Source organism: Ischnura elegans, chromosome 9, assembly GCF_921293095.1.
Source record: "Ischnura elegans chromosome 9, ioIscEleg1.1, whole genome shotgun sequence".
NCBI classification, from domain to species: domain Eukaryota; kingdom Metazoa; phylum Arthropoda; class Insecta; order Odonata; family Coenagrionidae; genus Ischnura; species Ischnura elegans.
Genome location: NC_060254.1, coordinates 5,716,037 through 5,737,172, shown reverse-complemented (window position 1 = coordinate 5,737,172; position 21,136 = coordinate 5,716,037). Strand labels below are relative to the sequence as shown.

The following is a 21,136-nucleotide window of genomic DNA, read 5'->3' as shown; positions in this document are numbered from 1 at the left end:
TTGTGCTCTCCTAGCTCAACACACTCATCTATAGTAATACTGAAGTAAACACTTATTAAGTCATGTTGTTGGAGTAAGTAAATTTTTGTGTACTTCACCCCCTTAATGCCCTCCGACTCAACCGTTCCTCTCTGGACCATCAAATTTGCACAAAGTCATTCCTAGCCTTAACTGAAATCTTCCTTCCCACCTTCTCTATCCTTGCATTATCTGTCGCCCAAACGTAACCGTGCCGTGCACTGAGGTAGCGAGAATGAGTATGCCACAGTGTGGTGAATCGCATCTTGTGAGTTTTAATTAACATATCTGTGGAAAGTACTAAGTTTTGGTTATTAAATCATGCATAGCTGAGAAAGGTTTTTTTCAGTGAGTCATTGTTTGTTGAAATTTTTTCCCAGGGCTGTTCTTATAGTGTAAATGAATCAATTTGTATGTCATAGCACTATTTATTTCCTCTGGTTAATGAAGTCATCTTTCCTTGTGACCAGGAGAACCTCAAAGCATGCTAAACATTCTCGGCTTGGTAAGGAAACCATCAACTGATGAATCCAGCAACGATGCACCCGATGACGATAAAGGTGATTTTTCTAAGATGGTAGACGCAAAGAGAACGCCATCTGCCGCCAGGGGGGGAAGTAGAAAGGGCAAGCGATGAGATGCATGTGGTTTTTTAAAAGTACTGCCATATTTTTGGAGGTCAAGGGGTTCCTGTGTGTTCTTATATAATAGATGGCAATTTTTTAAAATTTTGTACTGTGCAAATACTTTTATACATTTTGATGGCCTTACTCCATTGTTTTTCACTGACTGAAATTTTTACTTCTTTAAATACATTTCATGTGTCACTCGTCTGTGTCAGGCCTTCACTTGCCTCTTTTAAGGTCAATTGTTTATATCCATTGAATTTAAATAGTTATAAAAAATATGAAGATCAATTTCATGTTGGAACATAAATATGTAGATTAAATAGCTTATATAAATGTTAGAAAATAAATCAAGCATTTTTATGCCAATTAAAAATTTGATTTGAGTGTATATTTTAGTGGTGTTATATGAAAGACCATTTACTAGATGAAAATATGCTTTATGAGGTTTTGAACTTAACAGACTCACTGCAGATATATCTTACCCAGATATGTCTTTTCTTAGGATATTTCTCCATTAAGCCTACGATTTACTAATAGCATTCCCTACCAATTCAACCTTACGTATCGTGCCTTGTCATATTGCTCTCCATTAAGTCATTTCTGTGACAAATTTGGCTCAATGAAATTCAGAATGTGAAATCGTCGCCTAACTGAAATATATATCACAGTGACCACCATATAGACTCAGTTGTAACAATGAAAATTGGAGATGTTTGCTCAAGGAATTCAGGTATTCTGGACAAACTCTGGGAATTTGGAGAGTGTTATGGAAGAATCAGTTTTTGACTAATGCTTATAACCAGCCCATTGCTTTGACTTTTCCTGTCCTTCCTGAAGCAAAGCAAAGAATAGTGAAGTCTGTTTGGGTGCTTCACCAGGTAATCTCCTTCATGGCTGCCGACGTGTCAGGAACGAGTCATACTCCATCCACAAGGGTGAATCAGCCGTCGGCAACATCGGCAGCCATGAAGGAGATTACCCAGTGGAGCACCCAAACAGCTTTCACTACCAGCATATGGCGAGAAAGCATCAGATCTTTTTTCAAAGCAAAGAATAATTTTTATAAGATTTTTGCTTCCTTTCCCCTGAAAACTTATTCTTGTTAAGGGAAGCTCATCTTCCTATAACTTTCCATCATAAAAACTCTCTTTTAGTTTCTTTATTTTTTCGGTGGTCGATAAAAAAATAGAAAATCATCATTCACTCCACAGAAAACTGAGAAGCAGTTCATTCCAGCCGTGGGTCTTTCCACGGCCAGATGTTATTTTTTCTTTAGCGCAGGGAGCAAAGTCCTCCACTTTGGACTCTGAGCACAAGCTCCTTTTTAACACATTGCGGAAGGATGGCGAGAATTGTCGTCATTTTTTTCCTGAACGTTCCGGACGGATGACGAAGATTCTCGTCATTTAGGCGCATCTACCTAAACAATATTAAAGCGTACAATACGTATTCGTTAGTACATTTTCAGTTGTTGTTCGTTATTCATAATGAATTGATGCATCATGACGTTTGATTGGGTAAAGTTATATTCAAAACATCAGCTTTTTAACCATGTTTAAACCAAAGACATATTTCCAATCTCAACGCCTCCACCCAGAATGGGCGTTTCTAGGAGTTTAAAGACCCCGGTAGGTAACGTGTTAAAAGTTCTTGATCACCATTCTCAGCTAATACCTATATATACTGACAGCTCATAATCCGAATCCAAAAAGCTTGTGCCTGCGCTGTCATTCCCTATGGTGGCAGCACAATCCAAGCTAAACTCAACCTGCTCTGCAGTTTATACTACGCAGAACTTCTCGCCATAAAATATGCTCTGGAAAATATAACTTTATGCGAGTCCTATCTAATCTGCTCAGACTCCTTGAGTGCACTCCGTGCCATTTCAGATTACTATCCCTTTCATCCCTTGGTGCGGTCCATACATGATACCCATTACTCCTTGAGCAGGAAGGGCATTACAAATTCTTACATTTGGATCCCGGGGCATGTCAGAATTCGAGGCAATGAGATTGTGGACACAGCAGCAAAGGAGGCACTTAGTGAAACCATCACCGATTTTGATAGGATTTCCTCTGAAGATCTCTTAGATCGTCTGAGTAAACGGAAGAGAGTATGCATGAAGCAATGGCCAGAGTTGTGGAATAATATCGCTGGTAATAAACTCAGAATCATCAAAGCTGAAACAGCCGCTTGTATCACTTCAGTCAGGAACAGCCATAGGAAAGAGGTCGCCTTCACTAGGCTTAGAATTGGCCATACCACGCTCACACATGCATACATCTTCATCAAAGAGAAGCAAGTCTCCCGCTGTGATTGCCATCTTACTGCGAGACACGTTCTGGAAGAATGCATGAAATACTCTCTTGAATGTAGGGAACTAATTGGAAACCAAGATATACGAACTCCTCTGGGTGATAATCTAGATAATATCAATGATGTAATACAATATATTATGAACACGGGCATAATCAAACTCTTGTGATTTTCATACTATAGGAGGCCCCTTTTTATTGAAAGCATTTATCAGAAGTCAATAAACTTCCTTAACGAAAAGGAACATTGAGCGGTGACCCTGTTGTCGACGCACCCCTAAAATGCATTTCTACTACTAGAAGTTCTTTGTTAGGATAGTTTTTTACTTGATTTTTTTACTTATTCACATATTTGAATACTAATTAACATCACTGCTTGTGTACTTGACTTCAGTTTGGGGTCACTGCAGATTCTGTCTCTTTACCAGGAACAATATTTAGCCACAAATGCTCACGTAAAGGACAGGAGAGCCCCCTTCAAAATAAAGCAATGCCTCTGGAAAACCTGAAAATATGTATATGTAGAGGGAATTTTTTAGTTGCTATGTATACTGTGGACAGTAGGACATCATTTACTTACGTAGCGGCATTTCTTTGCCCTTAAAAAATCTCCTCTTAATATTTTTCCATATGTCTATAAAGTATAAGTTAGTGGATGAATGAATTTTGGTTGCCATATTTTCATGGTATTTGTGAGGAAAATTATCATGAAGGGAAAAAATGCATTTTGAAGTACAAAAAGGCCACTTTATAAAAATAATGACCAATAAGTATAAATTAGGATTGATGAAAAATTAGCTTCTTAGTGTCATAGAAAATATTAGGATGGATGGGATGACATCTATCATTCTTCTGCAGAATTAAAGCTGCAAAGTACGACTGGACACACATGGTATCATTGAAATCGAGTTGAAAAGTTTCCTTTTGCTGCATCAATGTCTTGCCCAGAGTTCACTTCTTAATTCCATGTTACTTTTCGTGCTGAGGTGGCTTCTTCCTCAATTCGCTGTTAAAACTAACAAAACACAGATTCAAAGCGCTTGAAAAGAATGAGTGTGACACCGCTTCTTCCAAAGTCGCCTGCTGATTATCCCGTGAATGTGAAATTGACAAAACCCCTTCATGCTAATAATTGCACTGATTTCACCAGTTGGAGCGTTATTTTTTTCTAGAAACTTTTACATATGGGTGCCAGAATCTCACACTAAGTGATCCATTCGAAAATATTTATTTCTATTTTTTCTGTAATCCTACCTTTAGCCATAGTCTCAAGTTGTGGTCATTGTAACTACAGAAGATGGCTAATTTTATCTACTGGGATTTTTACGGCAGGCATTAATTTTGGGTCGCTTACACTGATTTTCCATATATTTTGCCTGCAGAACATCCTCTGGCAAAGGTTAAGTCATCTGTGTCATAATGACATAGTTGATCCATCTCTTTGGAAAATCTATACTGACCCATTGTGGTGTTGCGGGAGCTTTCGCTGCCGGTGCGGCAGTCAATATGTTAAAGAGCTGTCACAGGTCAAGGAAAAGTCAAAGTCGGCATATGAAAGTGGGTAATCAGGAAATCTTGACCATCTGACATCAGGTCCTAATTTGTGTCTTGGCGACTGATTCATAACAACTGCTGTGCTGTCTACTTGCATGCATTTTAAACTTTGAGAGATGTCGTAAATTTGCCTTTGAAATTATATCAATATACATATGTATATTAAACAAAGCCGTAAATCGTGTCAGTTACACCATTTATAACTCAAGAATGGCTTTACTGATTGTAATGATATTTGGTGTTTTTGGATTTGTCTCTGCCCCGGATAAAAATACCGAAGGTTCGTGAAAAAAAATTATTTGGTTTTAGGGTTTTTTTTTTAGGCTTTGGTAATGCTGTAAAAGCTGTCAAGTTGGTCAAAACTAGATGATTTGTTTTGTTTTTACCAATTTAATGACTGAGCTTTGTGAAAATAATTTTAAACATATTTAAATCGTTTAATACATGCCAAGCCCAGCTCGAGTTTAATCGTCAACAAACATGTCACTGCCATGTGAGTAAACAAATTTCCAAGCCATTGTTGACTATCGGTAATGGCCATGTTCCTGTCGACAAGTCGAGCAGTTTGATTTCATCTCCTTGGAATTTTTGCAATTTTGTTTCTTCAAAAGATGAGCTCTATCAACAAAGTGCTCCCGAACATGATTGATAACCACAAAAATCACAAATGGTTTAGAGAGCGTGCAATTTTGGCGGTTAAGAATGAGAATGTGGATGACTGAAACTTGGTAAATCAGAATTAAATCATGGGTACCCTGCACTAACTCAAATCTATTGACTATGCTACAAACGAAGACGAAGTCACCAACTGTCCATGGGAATTTTTAAACTTCTTGGATGTGCCTGGCTTACCTATTTATTGCTGAAGGTTGGCCTGGTGGTCATGATGCTTCAAAACCTAAACCAGCCAAAACTATGCAATGGAACGTGTTTGGTGAATAAAAAACTGAAAATCACTGTGATCCACGGGACTATACTAGAAGAAAAATTCACAGATGAGGAAGTTCTCATTCCGAGGATTCCCGTCATCCCAACCAATATGCGCTTTGAGTGCAATGAATTCTTATTTTATTACAGTAAGTCAAAACTTATTCAAATCAGTACAGTTGCTCTTGATTTTTAAATGTTGTAACTAAACTGATCCTTCGTTATTAAGTGGTACAAAGTTTGCGGGGTCAGCTAGTGAGGATATAAAACCAGTACATATCTACTGTCTGTAAAGGAAAGCAAGATACCCGAGTTTGAGGAGCTCGAGCGTCTAAACGAAGAAATCAATTTCAATGCAACAAAAATGATACGCTAGAGAATTTATTTCTACATTGTATCATGTACTTTAAAAAATCTTCGGCTCAATAGTTTTTCCTGTACTTCATTTTTTCTCAAAAAAGTATCCTTTTTTTGCGAGAAAAAACAAGTTGCCCAACTTTGAGCGCTTGGAATTCCCGTAGTTTTCGTTCCTTTTACTTGAAATTTTGATATAAAGAAGCCACATCTATTATTGGCAGTTTGCCGAAAACAAATTGTTTATACCACTAAAATTAACGGAGTTGTTGTAAACAAGGCAAACCTCTGCTGACTTCGTAACCAGTGGGTCAATTGAAAATTGATTGGTACTGTTGTCTTCCGTAGGATGTTAGTAATGCATATACGTAGATATTACTCGTTAAATGTTAGCAGTATTTTCATTATCTTTTGATATTTATTTTTGTTTTGAGCTCTGGTTGTTGCCTGTCTGGTTGTCCCATGACGGAGCTGCTGGGATGCGCATAGAAACATCCAGATAAATAATAAGTGATATTGACGTTATTATTGTTATTTAATACACAATTTATATGTACTTGCATTACAAGCAATGCAAGTACAATTAATGCAAGGGAACAAACCAGTCTTCTAGTGTCACTAAATAAAATTGAAATTTAACACACAGTGGCATTATTTGCAGTGATATTGGTGTGGATATTTTATGTTTGTCATCTCTCCAAGAAAACTTCGGCATTAATTGTCAGAACATATACCTTGACGGGCCAATTTACGAGAGAAAGTAAATTGAAGTTTTGGAGGTAGATTTATTATCTAGCATGAGCTGCACAATGTATGTGGTATTGAACATGGCACATATCCTGCGTACATTTACCTTGAACAGTGATCCATCCTTCCAAATGATTAGCATCTTTTGCAGAGCATCTTTTTTCTCAATGAATTCATGAATACATTGAGGTAATTGATCTTTCTGCAATACTTTTCCCTTCCTCATGGAGAGGTGAAATGAGAGTTTAATCAGGTTCCGTGGTCAGGGCCAAGCACAAATATTGGTTGAACTAAGTGAGAGCAATCTTTGAGGCCCAGATGCGTTGCAGCAGAAACTGAAGGGAAGCGACTTAATGTTACGTGAGGGTTATTTTTATTCTCAGTTGTCAAATACATATTTATTATGTATTCTTAACTACAACAATTCCTCTTCTCCACTCTGAGCCTAGCCATATGTCTCTCACAGAAAGTTGACTGCAGTGCAATCTACTCAGAAAAACCAAAAGGGCTTTTTGTTTGGTGTATCAGTTTGAACTTGACTTTGGTCGACCAAAATTGAGTTTATAAGTTGCTGTTTGTTTGATTTTATCATTGAGAAGAAATTAATTTTTGAAAGAACTTATGTTCTCTTAAGCAGAAATCTTTCAGCAACGCTTCAAAGATTTTATGCAATGAAAGAAAGTGTAAAACTCTGAGGAAATGACGATTGTTGTCAGAGAGACCATTCAGGGACTTTGAAGACAGGAATGTTATAATGACGCTATTGTAGATCCTATGGATTAACTCTTAGAATAGGTGTGTTTTTCTTTCCCCTTACATCAGTAATTTGTCATGAATATCTTTGTTCTACCTTGTGTTTCCTGGCTTAGCGTGATGTAGTTCTTTATCCCTTTTTTGTCTAAAATCTTCACTGTAGTGCTCCCCTTATTTTAGGCCACCTTGCTTGCTTGTTTTTGTTGTCGTTGGAAATTTCTACTGCCAATTATGCATATTAGCACTTACATCTTCATTTTCCCTTAATTAATCTCATTTTTACTTTCCTGCTGCCTTTCCATTGATTCCCGAGAGAATCCTAAACTTACATGGTGATGATAATTTCTCCTCCAAACACCGTGCATTCGTGTGCAGGAATCATCAATTGATAAATCAAATTAAAATAAAAGGCGTATTGAGTTACGGGAGCATGCTTGCAAAGGTACTAATCATTCTCCATGGGGAATTGCAGTCACTGGAAAATTCACTTACATAGGGTTCAAACGGTCAGGGAAGTGTGAGGGAAATAGAAATTGGGATTGGAAATGTGAGGGTAACGCTCAAATGCTGGTTGGGAAAAGGCTCAAAGAGGCTCTGGAAGAAGGTAAAAATATCAGTTGAGTGCTTGGAGCATTCAAGAGGCGGATGGGCGTTTTGTTTTGTTTGCATTCAGAATAAACATCCTGATCACCATTTGCAATAAATAATGACCAGATGGCAGTAATAACGCCAGGCCCAGGATACGTTTTGTTTTTGTCATTATTTGTTTGATTTTTTATTGTTGGGTTGGACTCTGCTGTTTATTGTCACATTGAATAAACGTTTCACATATTTATAAATTTCACTGCCTCCCATTTTGAGTGAATCTATTGATAAAGCATCTGGCCCAACTGATTTAGCCGCCTTCATTTCACTAATTTTTTATAGATTTCAGAATTCGAAGTTTGCATGTTACATTTGCCGCGTTTGTTTCTCTCTGAAAGTTTTGGAAGCTGGGTTCCAAGACCATTATGTCTACTTTATTTGCAGCATCTGTAAAAACACTTACATATATACTCACCATCAGCTGGACCCTTACCAGCTATAAAAGGCAGACCAAATTTCGTGGTGATGGATGGATGGTGGTACCTATGACACCCTTCTACGCTCATTTCTAAGGAACTTAATCAGCACCCATGCTTTATTCTCAAGAGTGTCAAAGACTTTATTTTTTTTATTGTTAAGTGCTTTTTCTGGTGTTGTTTTGAAAATTCTTGTTTTGTTACCTTTTTCTAATTTTTTTTTTTTTTTTAGGTTTTCATTTGAAGTACCCCTTGTAATGTGCTGGTAAATATTAAGGCATTATGTAAAGGGTGTCCATATTTCTAATGAGTTAAATCTCTGTGGAATATAAAAGGACAAGAAATTAAGACAGAACGTATGTGCGCTTGTGCATAATGGTGATCCCGGTGCACCATGTATGTTTGAGGCCTAAGAATCAATACTTAGGATACTAGTTGGTGTATAGCTAATAATTTCAGGTTCAGCATAAGTAGCTAGGTCTCTTCATTACTCATGTGATGTTCATTGATGTGTATTTAGTCCTTCTTTTTTGGTTGTGTACTGTCGATACTATGCCAAACCTCAAAAACTTGGGCAGTGTCATTTAAAATAAAAATTATTGACATTGAGTGCAGTGAGTTTTCTAAGTTCAAAAAACACTTCATAGAGCATTGATGGTTCTCGTTTGTAGAGTTGGTGTCATATGATTGAAACTTAATTTTATTATGTTATACTCCGCTGCATATTTTCAAAACAAAGAAATAGGCCCCCTTTTGATCCTGCTCTAAACTCATGACAATATATACTGTTTTGTCCGGATCATAGTTGAGAAAATTCCTCAATGCGTTGAAAGAAATCTTGGAACTCTGGTTCTCTAACATTGTTGAAATGTACCTTGATGCAATGCCAATAATTTCTCTCGAATCCAGTCGGTGATATGTCATATCAGAGGAATGAATTACATTCGGTGAAAGGATGTGATTAGTGAATGAATCTTTCTTTTCCGTTGGTTTTGAGGTTTCATTATTCAAATGAGACATTGCACTATTATTGATATCAAGAACTTCCACCCCATCGTGTCTCATACCATGCAAGATATTTGAGGTTTCAGTCTCAACAATAAAAACTTGCCTCTGACCAATGTTTTGCTTTAATTTTAATGCTTCATAAGAACTTATAAATCAAAAAACAACTACGAAAACTTAAGAAGTCAAGAAATAAAACACAACATTCCCTCACAAACACATAATTTCACATATAAAACATATTTTTAAATTTCATTTAAAAGAAAACCCAATATTTATTTACGTATTTTCATGTTTTCCCAATAATCCGAGGGAAAACATTTTTATTTAACAATTCCAGCATTTATTTTTTTTTTAATTTTTACACTACAAAAACATTTTGACCGAAGAAATAAAAAAATATAAAAATGAGGTAAATATGCTCTTATTTTCAACCGTTACAAATAATCTTCCACAGAAAATATAATATAACATACAGAAATTCATACTTTGATGGTCATCATATTGAATTATTCTTAATTATGATACTTATCTGAGATATAAATACATTTTCATCCCATGATAAATCTGTTTACATGCAGTGTTGTACTCCCTATACACATTCTTATGAGTGGTGAGTTGCAACAATATTTTGATTTTACAAATGGAACTGAGGAGGTTTGCTGGTACCTTTGGTTAAATTGTGGAAAATTAAAATTAAATTTGTGGAGAATAGCTCTGTCTTCTCCATACTTTATTGTTTCGTATAAAAACTTTAACCCAAAGCCCCTCCTTCTTGCAGAAAGTGACACAAGTCCATAAAAATTTAGCAGAGTTTTATAAGATACCTGTATAATTTTTGTACATTGGATGTAGTACTTCATTATCCCTGTAGAAAAGAACTCTAAGGAATTTTTTTTTGTATCCGTTCCAGCAAATCAATGTATTTCTTTGCAAATGGTGCCCACAAAATAACTCCATATTCAAGTTGAGACCTAATTAGGGCATATATATACATTAACAGTGCTTTAGTATTCTGAAAACCAGTTGTACTTCTTATAATGAAACCCAATGTCCAATGTACAGATTTCACTAAGTTTTCAATTTGAGGTATGAATGTAAATTTTTCCGTCAAAAGTTACTCCCAAGTCTTAGCACTCACTTTCTTTCTTTAACATAGCTCTACCCATATCATAGCAGTAATCATAGTATTTTCTTTCTCGAATATGTAATCTTATAGCACTTATCCGTATTTCATTTTTACTGATTCATTTTGACCCATTGATACAAATTATCTATGTATTTCCATAGATGGATAGTCCTGTATTTGGTTCATGTTCATGAATATCTTTACATCATCAGCATACATTAAACAACTGGAATACATTATATGTTCTGGTAAATCATTATAAAAATTAGAAATAACAATGGTTTGATCCTTGTGGTACACCGGAAGTGTCCTCATGCATTTCAAATCTACTCCCTTTAAAGACAACATAATGTTTTCTGATTTGTAGGTAAGTTTGTATAAATATCAACACGTCAATCGAAAAACCAATTTTATACAAATAGGCTTTCATATATAGGCTAATTATTAGCACAATTAATGAAACAAACACATTATTTTGAAATTTACCACTTCAGCAACAGAAACAAAACTGTAACATTCGTTACCAAGCATGTGACATATAAAAGTATCAAAATTGAAAACAAAAAATGTAAACAAATATGTAATACAAATTTATACAGGGATGAGATATGAATGCTACACAGTAGGCCTCTGATGAGATACATAAAGCAGGTGATGAAGTGTGTGAAGTAGAAGAATTCTGTTGGTGTTTAAAGGTTAGCTGGTAGGAGGATTATTACTATTGATTGAGTAGAAGCTGTACCAAACCAATCTTAGGGGTGATGACTGTTGATGATGATGAGCGAGGAATTTGAAAAATGTGAATGTGTAACAAATTTAAACAAATTTCACCAGCGTATAACATTAGCAGTGTCAGTTTTCTCATTATATGGAATCGGGTACTTAAGAATGCTTAATAAATATGCATTTCCATTCTTATTTCAAATTGGAAATGCGGATGAAAAATTGGTCTGGCAAGTTTTTTTAAATTTTGAACGAAACCTTAAAAATTACTGAAAAGGAAGATGGATAAAGAAGTGGTCAATTGTGCTGAAACATAATAAATATTACTCATTTCTATGAAAGTGCTATTTGTTGTTGAATTGAATCAAATAAATTGTGAAAAAGGAGTGAATCTGCTGTGGATGACTTGCAGTGAATTGTTTTCTCCTTTGTTAGATTCGTCCAGTCTTCAGGATGCAGACTGATGGAGACATACACACCATGTTGAGGTATCCATTGGTGTGTTCTTTTTGCTCTCGAACTTAAGGCTTTTGCTTTGCCATGGATGTGCAATTATTCTTGAAATATTGTATATAGTGCTTTTGCGGGTCATGCATGCTGAGCTTGCATCTGCTTTGTGCGTATGCCATAGAAAGGGAGGGGATTCTCACAAACTTAACCTCGAGGGATGTGACCCAGTGAAATAAGGCACGAGAAAGCACGACTTATACGAGGTTTCAGACCTCAGGCTCAGAATTAAAAAGTTTCCAAATGGCACAGCTACACATGTGAAAAACCCCAATCGGTATGAAAAGAAATGGCACAAAATAGCAATCCAATAGAAAAAATATGATATTACTCAGGACAAATTAATGTTTGAAAGTTTTGGATCTGACAAAAGTATGTACTAGAGATGTGCGAATAGTATCCGCGAATACTCGAATACCTCGAATACTAGAAAGTATTCGAGGTTTCGAATAGTTATGCGAAGAGTACCGCCTCGAATACTTTGAATTTCGCGTCATACACTGTTGCACGCACGTCGTTGGTATAAGTTGACTCGGAAAAATGTAGAGAACTGTAGTCATTTACTGCTCGCAGCGCCGTTTTACGCAAGTTGACGAATTACATCAAATTCGTGGATTTTAGCGGTGAAAAGAGTTCGACGAGGGGAACCGAAAATGGTCGGGTGAAAAAATCCGAAAATCCCCGATTCCCCCCCCACCAGGAGAACCTCAGTGCCGTGGGATAGCAACCTTAGGGCATTTCCCATGATCCGCTATCCCCCTCGATTCAGCACTCGCCTCACCCACTCTGACGCTTTCCTCTTCTCCGAAATCAAAAGGTCCCAGCTCGCGCAGGGATCGCATTACGAAGACCCCTGCTTCGAAAAAAAGATCGAGTTACGAGAACAATAAAAACGTGTTTCACGCCCTCCCCCCTTTCCTCACCCACTGACCTTTTTCTGGCTACCTGCTTCGAAGTTCCCCATTTCTGGAAGTCAACTGCTGTGTGAGTACCGTGGGATACTTACATTAGCGCATTTCCCAAGATCCGGTATCCCTCTCCATTCAGCACTAGCCCCCCCTCTAAGGCTTTCCTCTTCTTCGAAATAAAAAAAAGGTCACAACTCGCGCAGGGATCATATTACGAAGACCTTAGCTTCGAAAAAATACCAAGTTACTCGAGAACAATAGAATCGTGTTTCGGGCCCTCCCTTTTCTCCCCCACTGACCTTTTTTTTCCTACCAGCATCGAAGTTCCCCATTTCTGTGGAGGTCAACCGCTGCATGAGTCATCTATTAGCACAAAAGGTGTCTAAGAATGACTTTCGTCAATTGATGTTACGCCTTTGTTGGATTGAAATATTAGTAATGTGCGCGTAATTTCAAAAAGAATAAGACCAAACACGACGTATTTCTGAGTTTATTTAAGCATTTTACGCAAAGAAATAAATGTCAAAATACTAGGGAGACTTAGCATTCTGGCGAAACTCGATATGAGCAGCAGAGCTTCTCGGAAGTTGACGCGGTATTTTTTTCCGAAAACATATATCAAGTTACAATTTATGAGTGGTGCTATAAATCTTTATTGTTACAGTCCCAGACAAAGGGATATTTTCTCAGAATATTTGGTTTCTCCCTGATAGCAATTCCAATTCATCTTCTTATCTCGTGAGAACTCCCAAAGATGGACTGAAAATAATTCAAGAAAATCCGGTGGAAAAGAGCTTGTATTTTGCAAAATGCCTCAGATTGTTAGCTAGCACTTGGCAGCAGGAGTGGGGGTAAAGCGATGTTAGTTGAATTAATTATATGCCCAATTGTTTCCATAAAATTAAAATATTCATTAATCAGCTAAATTCCTGTTCGAATCATTTAAAGGAAATCAAAATTACTCCCCAAAATCTTGTGTTGCCTGCTGCATAGGCAACCGAGTCAAACATTCCAGCATTCATCATTTAGTATTCGAAATTCGAGGTATTCGAATATTCGAGCAATGATTTAATATTCGAATTCGAGAAATCTGCTATTCGACCCATCTCTAGTATGTACTAATCAGTAAAATGTACGTAATGTAGTTTGCATATGGCCATTAATGGCTGCAGTTGCTTACTCATGGCACTAGCAGGTACAGAAAAAGCTGAATTGGGGGGAGGGTGGAGGGGGATGCAAAAGATATCTTGAGCTTCCTTTACTTTTGTGGTAATGACAAATAATTAAGTCACGTGCAAAGTTAAGAAAGTTTTATTTAAACTAACAATATGTACATATATACCAGGCAATGCCAAATAAAAAAGGTACAATTGTGGTTCGGCAATGTGGGTGGCCATGCAAGGGGGGGCACACGCCCCCCTGTCCCCCATCTATATCTGCCAGGGACTCAGCAGGGTCACACTCCTGCGTTTAACTCTCACACAATGCTATCGTTGGTTTTCTTGAATGCAAAATGATGACTGTTGCTGAGCTAAATCAATCAATTGATCACCAATTTATCGAAAGTTTTCCAATGTTCTTGAACTTGGTGTGATGAACACAATCAACAATTTTCATTTCTTTACATGGAATACCAGGGCAAAAATATTTCCTTGCTCAAGATATCTTGACTCAGATAATCAGCATGATGTGTTTTGAGGCTCTGTCTACGTAGATATCTGTGACAGTTAATACGAATATTTCTGCACTCCTCCCATCATTGTTATCATAAACAATTAATATTTCAAACCACATACGTAGCTTGTTGAGACATGCTTTGGGAAGTAAAAGTATTACTCTTCTTATTGACTTTGGGCTTCATATTGGCATCTGACAAAGTATAATATGTACTTTTATTTTCCATACTGAAAGGTTTCACAAAGTAAAATATGAACTTATTCATAGTGAGAAGTATTAGGTTGAACAACCTTTTCAAGACAGTAAAGTTTTCTCCTTAACATGACTGCTGGACTGAGCCCCAACAGACTCTTCCGTCCCCTCTGTACAAATCCGTTAAGAAGGGTCCCACTGGCAATCACACATGCTCAGCTCCTACTTTTCTCGACTCCTCTTCTCGCACTCCAAGGGTAGTTGGGCCCCCTCCTTTCTCACTTTAAAACCCTATCATCGGCATTGGTTCATTGGTGAACTTATGATTCGTTAATATGTATTAGCTACATGAACAATTGTCGCTTGATCTTGAATTGCAGACTTTCAATGGAATTCCTCATATTTTTCTGTGCATTGTCAAATTGTGAATGAAGCTCTACCGTCAATATGTATTAATGGATTTAATACATCAATAATTTCATTGTTGATTTTTATGCTGAAATCGATATATTAGTTGATATTTATGGTAGAATTTCATGTAAAAATTGTGTACACTGCTCAAAAGACAAATAATTCAATTCTTAATTTAGATACATATTATGAGAAAGGGCAAATGTTTAGTTTGCAAAATGCCTGGATATATAATTTCATGACTGTGGTCCCTTATGGCTAAGAGGGGTAATGTAAAACGAGAAGTTTAAGTACCTGCTCCCAGATTTTGAGATTAAGCCTTGACCTGAGAGCGCCAAAAAGGCATCATGGGCTTGTACCAAATGACTGGCTGTTGGATTAGTGGGAATAAGAGATGCATGGTTGTGCAGGATGGAGTGCTTCCTTAGCCAGTTCCTAACAGAAAGTCTTTCAAATCATATTAACATATTAAAATTCCACACAATTTTCTGCATATACTTTAAAATTCCTTTGATGACCAGTTTCAATACATTTTGTAGTATCATCAGATGACTTCTCGAATCATTTCATTTCAAATTGCTGACAGGGAAACGAGTCAAGGCTGATGAGTGTGGGGGGCAAGGACGAATGTGTGATGGGGAAAAGTCTTTGGTTTGGTCTAATGGAATATGAAGTAGAGGATTAAAATAAAGAGATACATAATTGGAAATTGAGGTGAGGTCCTTGATAGGCCCTGGGAATTTCACTGCAGAGGGGGTGCGTTCAGCTGACAGTCTTTGTTGAGTTTCCTGCGCTTCTCCTCTGAGATAATTAAACGAAATGTGAAATTACCTGAAGGTAATACAAAATATATTGAAAGGGGTCATGAGATTTAAGTATTTTTGGAGCATTGCCATTTACTTTTATTTCATTGATACATATATGAGAATTCCAAGCAAAACCCAAACACATTCTCTTCAGTCTTTTAAATCATGTTTCACACTTTATAATCTCTGCCATCAATACCCATTATTTTCTATGCTCCTTATTGGCTTCAGGAATGTCGGTGTGTTTTGCCGTTTCGGGGTAAAATCTTTGCCAACTTTCATCCCCAGTGGGAGATTGCCTCATTGCCCTTGCTCCCAATTTAACACCTGCACTCATCCATTATGCGTACGACACAACTGCTGAAATTCATAGTCTTAGATCCATTGAATTCAGGTTGCAGCAATATCACAATGTCACTGGTTTAATATTTAGTGAAATTGTTGAGGAATTTAGTGGAAATATTGATAGTGGAGGAAGTAGATGTGTTCAAATTTTCAAGCACGATTCATAATAATTACAATATTTTATTATTTCCATGACATGTGGTTAACATGTGTAGAGTGAGTCATTCATTCAAAACAACAATTAGGCTGTCAAAGCAACTTTCACGTAAATAATGCAGTTAAGCAGTGCAGTTGAAGTTAGTACACTCGGGTACCCTGTTTTGAAGACAAAAATTCCTCAGCAGAATGGAGAGAATTTCACTGGAGATATTTGTATGTTTAAACATTGAAAACTACAGGTCTATTCCTGTGTTTGAGGCAAAGCTGTTGAACAGCCTCACATCAGCATAAACAGAGCTTTTGAGTTAGATTATGTGAGGCAACCAGAAAATGCGTGAAAATTCCAAGTAGCCATTTTTTCACGTTATTTTAATTCACAATTTATTTACTGAAACTCCTTTGAATCCACATTGAATCCGATTGTCCTAAAAAAACCTTAACGTGATAGAAAACATCTGGGCCCAGATGTTCAGGCCCATCAGCACGAAAAATACCAGAGGATCACCCAAAAACATGACTAGAACAGAAAAAAATTATTTTTTGGTCGATTAGTGTTATCGATTGAGTTACAAACATTTCTCATGATCTACGGCTATCATTCTGATTTCAATAACGAGTGTATCTGGCTATTCATTGAGTATTGTCCATATTTTGAGTAGAGATTTTTATCAACGGAGATTTGACAGCCGCAAGGATAAAATACAACCTCTGCTTATTTCCACTCTTTGAATAAATCTGCTTAGAAATAAATGTGTTAACGCAGATTGAGTCGTTAATTTGAAAAATTCAATGTTAATTTTTTACTTGAGTCAACTGTGTCTATAATGTTGATGTTATCAATTACTCTCTCACAAAATGAAAAAAAAAACAATTTGCTCTGATTTGAATCACCCCCTTCAATAACTTCAATGCAACAAATGAGCAAAACTCCTACTCAGCTATGGAGCCACATACACATCTGTGTTCACGCCGAGTCCAAATATGAATCTGAAGAGAGGAAATCCTCGCTACGGAGCTCGCAAGAAAACACTGCGGCAGCCCAACCTGCGTGTGGACGTGTGTTACGGCAGTGCATTCTATCCGCTAGGGCATTTGAGCCTGTAGTTTGACTCCTGTCTCGCTAGCCTGGTCGCCCCCGCGTCCGTCCTCGTCGGCTTTTGCTGGCGTACTGGTTAGAGATGCAGACTACCTCATGTGCCAACCTTCCAAGTTTTTACCGACCCTACCACATCAGTTAAGTGGGGCTTAGGGGTGTCTACATACTTTTGGAAACGATGGTACATCTCCCAATTGGTGAGCAAGCATGCATAATTTTAGTCCAGCAATCGCTCATATGCTTCAGAGAGATTAAAATATTATAGATCCTCTGCAACAACAGCAAAGGAGACTCGGCTTTAGGACATCTTGATAATGACTGTAGTTCTAATAATCGTATTGAAGAGAAAGTATTTCCTTAAATTAAGCAGACATTTTGTCGCTAACTTTAATTGAATCACTTCACAGAAATAAATTACATTAAAATAGTCAAGATGTATGCATTGCATGTCTCTCCCATTCACTGATTTTTGACAATGGATTGTATTTTCTTTTAGAAAGGAATTTGATTGATCTCTACAAAACTCTAGTAGACTCTAAAGTATGCTCCATCCTTAACAACACACTTCTTTGGGCGATTTCTCCACGATTCGTAGGCTAACTGGAAGTGATCAACCAAAGCACCCGTCAGAGGTTGCTGCAAGCTGCTTTGACAGCATCCAAGACTCGTGTTTATTGAGCAACTGGCAAAAAATGGCATCTTAACCATTCCCCATCCTCCCTGCAGCCCTAATCTTGCCCCAGCAGGCTTCACTCAAGTGAAAATCGCCCTTAAAGGATGCCACCACAGGACTCAAGATGCTGTCAAAGAGGCGTGATCTGAGAGATGTTTAGGTTGCCCACCTCCATTGAGCGTACAAAGCGTGGTAAACTCACTTGCAGAAGTGTGATTATGCTGAAGGAGCATACTTAGGAGACTACATGTGTTCTAGGGTTTTGTAGCAATATCTCCAATAAATTTCTTAAATGAATTTATTCTCATAGCTTAAAATACACACCCTGAATTACATTATTACTTGATATTGTTTAGAAACCAAAGAAAATATACCTGCCATGAAAATGATAATGATAGAATTATCAAATTCTTTATATCATGTAGTTGGGTATACACCATAGAGATTGCTGGAGAGAGTTTTGTTAGCTGTACCTCCTCTTGGCAGGGGAAGCCTGGGGTCAGCCGTATTGTTCTACCTTAGGAGAAGTGGAAATACACAGACTAATGATACATGTGGTTACAAGAACTCAATATTTTCTGTAATGACAGTACAACAATCCCTTCTCAATAAATATGCAAAGAAAGTTAGTTGGATGCATAACGTGAAAATTTGCATTTTTAATTGCTTGTCGAAGGTAAGAGTTATCCATCATGTCAGTGAAGATTATTTGTGTAAAATACTACTCTACTTTTTGAGTGCTGTGGCTACCTCGGATTACGGCAGAATTAACAAATTATTCAACACCCATGTTTACTGGATTAAACCAGTGGCGTAGGCAGGAGGGGTCCGGACCCCTCCCCTCCACCCTCAATTATAAAAACACAATTATTTTCCTTTATAAGAGAAAATAAAATATTGAAAAATTATGAATTTACAAAAGATTTCTTTGACAAATGAAGTTTCTTCGATTATGAAAAGTGCTAAAATTAGTTTAAAACCCTCTACTTAGTACCTGTTTTTCAAAAAAATTTTCCACCTGGTTTTGAACCCCCCCCACCCATCCCCCCGAACGAAATTCCTGGCTACGCCATGAATGCCATGGACCACTATGGTGGCAGACTAATTGCACACTGTTAAGCAGGCTTATGATTGCTTCATGCTAATGCGCTAACATCCTCTCCAGAAACCTGTGTGGGTTTTCCCCTACATAAGTACGGATATTTGATCCCATATATACTATATGTAGGTACATGTCTATGTTGAGTGTGTGTAAAGTAAATTTGAGAGGGGAAGTGGGGTTGATGGCTTACATTAATGTATTCAATTGGGGGAGTAGAAAATCACAAAACTTTTCTCATACATCTGTGAGTGAATGTTTTTGTGCTATTTTTGTGAGAAATGCCACACCCTGACTATCATCTTCTGAATGTTATTCAATGAGATGGTATTGATTGTCATCCCCTTTTGTTCTACTCACAGGCACTGCGAGACAACGTTATCCTTGATTTGGGAAACTATGTGAAGTGAGTGTTCAAATTGTCCATGAAAAAAATGGTGGTGTTTTGAAGATCATACAGTGTTACCCTCTGAGTAGAAAACTTAAGTGTTTTCAAGAAACAATACTTTCCGCGATTCAATTCATATTTTTATTTATTTGCTAGTATAACATATCCTGAAGTCCATCTTGTAAGAAAAGATGCGAGGAACCATAAAACAAATAAATGTAAGATTTTTATTCAAATTTGTCTCCTTTTATTCATTAGTTAGAATATTAATTGCAATTTCAGAATTCACTTTTTAAACTTATTAATGGCATGAGAGTAAACTGGTCAGTGTTACTCAATTTATCCCTAAAGCATGTAATAAGGTAGTATTAAAATAACTACCTTTTAAAGCATTGTGTGTTGCATTGATCAAATCATTAAAGTTTAATACCTAATGTAGGCTGTGACCAGTTAAGAAGCAAGATTAGTCAAATTTCTGCTGGTTAACTCTTTATCTTTACTTGTAATAGTATTTAAACGCTTTTGCCAGGCACAGGCCTAGTAACTTTCACTGTGTTTTCCGAGCTGAGGTCAGTCTGGCTGATACATTGGTAAACAAAGCAGTGAGTTGGGGGGAGTGAGTTCACTTTCGAAACCTCAGGCTGTAATCTCGGTTTGTTCCGACTGCGGAAGGTTTGAGTGGTAAAGGATCATGCTGATCAACAGCTCAGCATTGTGATTCTCCTTTGTTTTGCCATTTCCTTTCTCAAAGGAACTGTTTATTTATGGGGAATCATTTATGTCTCAAAGTTAAGGCTTTAAAATGCAGCGAAAATGTTCAAAGGTGGCCTTATTCATTTGAAAGTTACTTATCCAATCGTTTACATTGAAATAGCCAGTGACAATAACTCCCACCAGTTACATATCACTCATGACTTAGTTAGCTGTTGTCATCCTTTGCTCCAACAAGGAACAACACATGATTATCGTCTATTCAGGTACATAGTCATTGGCCAACTCCCATGTCAAATCATCTCTGTTGCTGCCATTGTTTCCTCTTCCTTCAATTAACCCTTGGGATGTGGAAGTTAGGATTTTAGCTGCCAGCCGCCAGTGCAGAAGAGACCCCCAGTGCAGAAGGAAGCCCCTGCCACAAGGGCTGATATGGTAGAATTTAGCCCCTTAGCCGTCCAAATGGTTAGGGAAAGTGCCCGAGTGCAAGATATCCAGGAAGCAATAAAATTTGTGGTCAAATGCCACATTAGTGTGAAAAATGTATAAAAATGTTCCAGCACTCTTAGAGTTATGTAGCAAGTGTGTTGGTTTGAATTTGCCCTCAACAACGTGTCTGGCTATGATGATAAAACATTGGTGCCATCATTTCAATCCCATATTTAGAAACTGGATTATCTACACTTAATGGAGAGATGAACTGCAAAGTATAAACTCATGGTAGGGAGGCAAATGGAAAAATTGATAGGAGAATATCGATATCTTAAATTCATGTTGCAACATGCTGAGTCAGGTCACTTTCTCATTTCAGATCAGTCTTAGGTCAGACCAATGTGAGTTTGGTTGGAAAACTTAGAGATTGATGCTTGAGTTCTTGTAAGATAACCCAAGTTCATGCATGGACATACGTAATAGGGTTGGGTTTGTGCAATCAAGAAATGTAATACAT

The 21,136-nt window shown here is 37.2% G+C and overlaps 1 protein-coding gene across 9 annotated transcripts in view; it reads left to right on the top strand.

The window, feature by feature from the left end:
• LOC124165096 overlaps nt 1-19,712 on the top strand; it is a 97,846-nt gene extending 78,134 nt beyond the window's left edge. For 3 of the 9 annotated variants that reach the window (XM_046542376.1, XM_046542377.1, XM_046542375.1), the window contains exon 22: nt 489-1,025. In XM_046542376.1, the coding sequence (XP_046398332.1) occupies nt 489-655 (167 nt within the window). In that variant the 3' untranslated portion in view covers nt 656-1,025. Of the gene's footprint in view, nt 1-488; nt 1,026-11,650; nt 11,714-19,450 lie in introns of those variants that run through there. The other 6 variants (XM_046542379.1, XM_046542378.1, XM_046542382.1 and 3 more) reach the window with 6 other exon arrangements.
• The last annotated feature ends 1,424 nt before the right edge of the window (nt 19,713-21,136 follow it).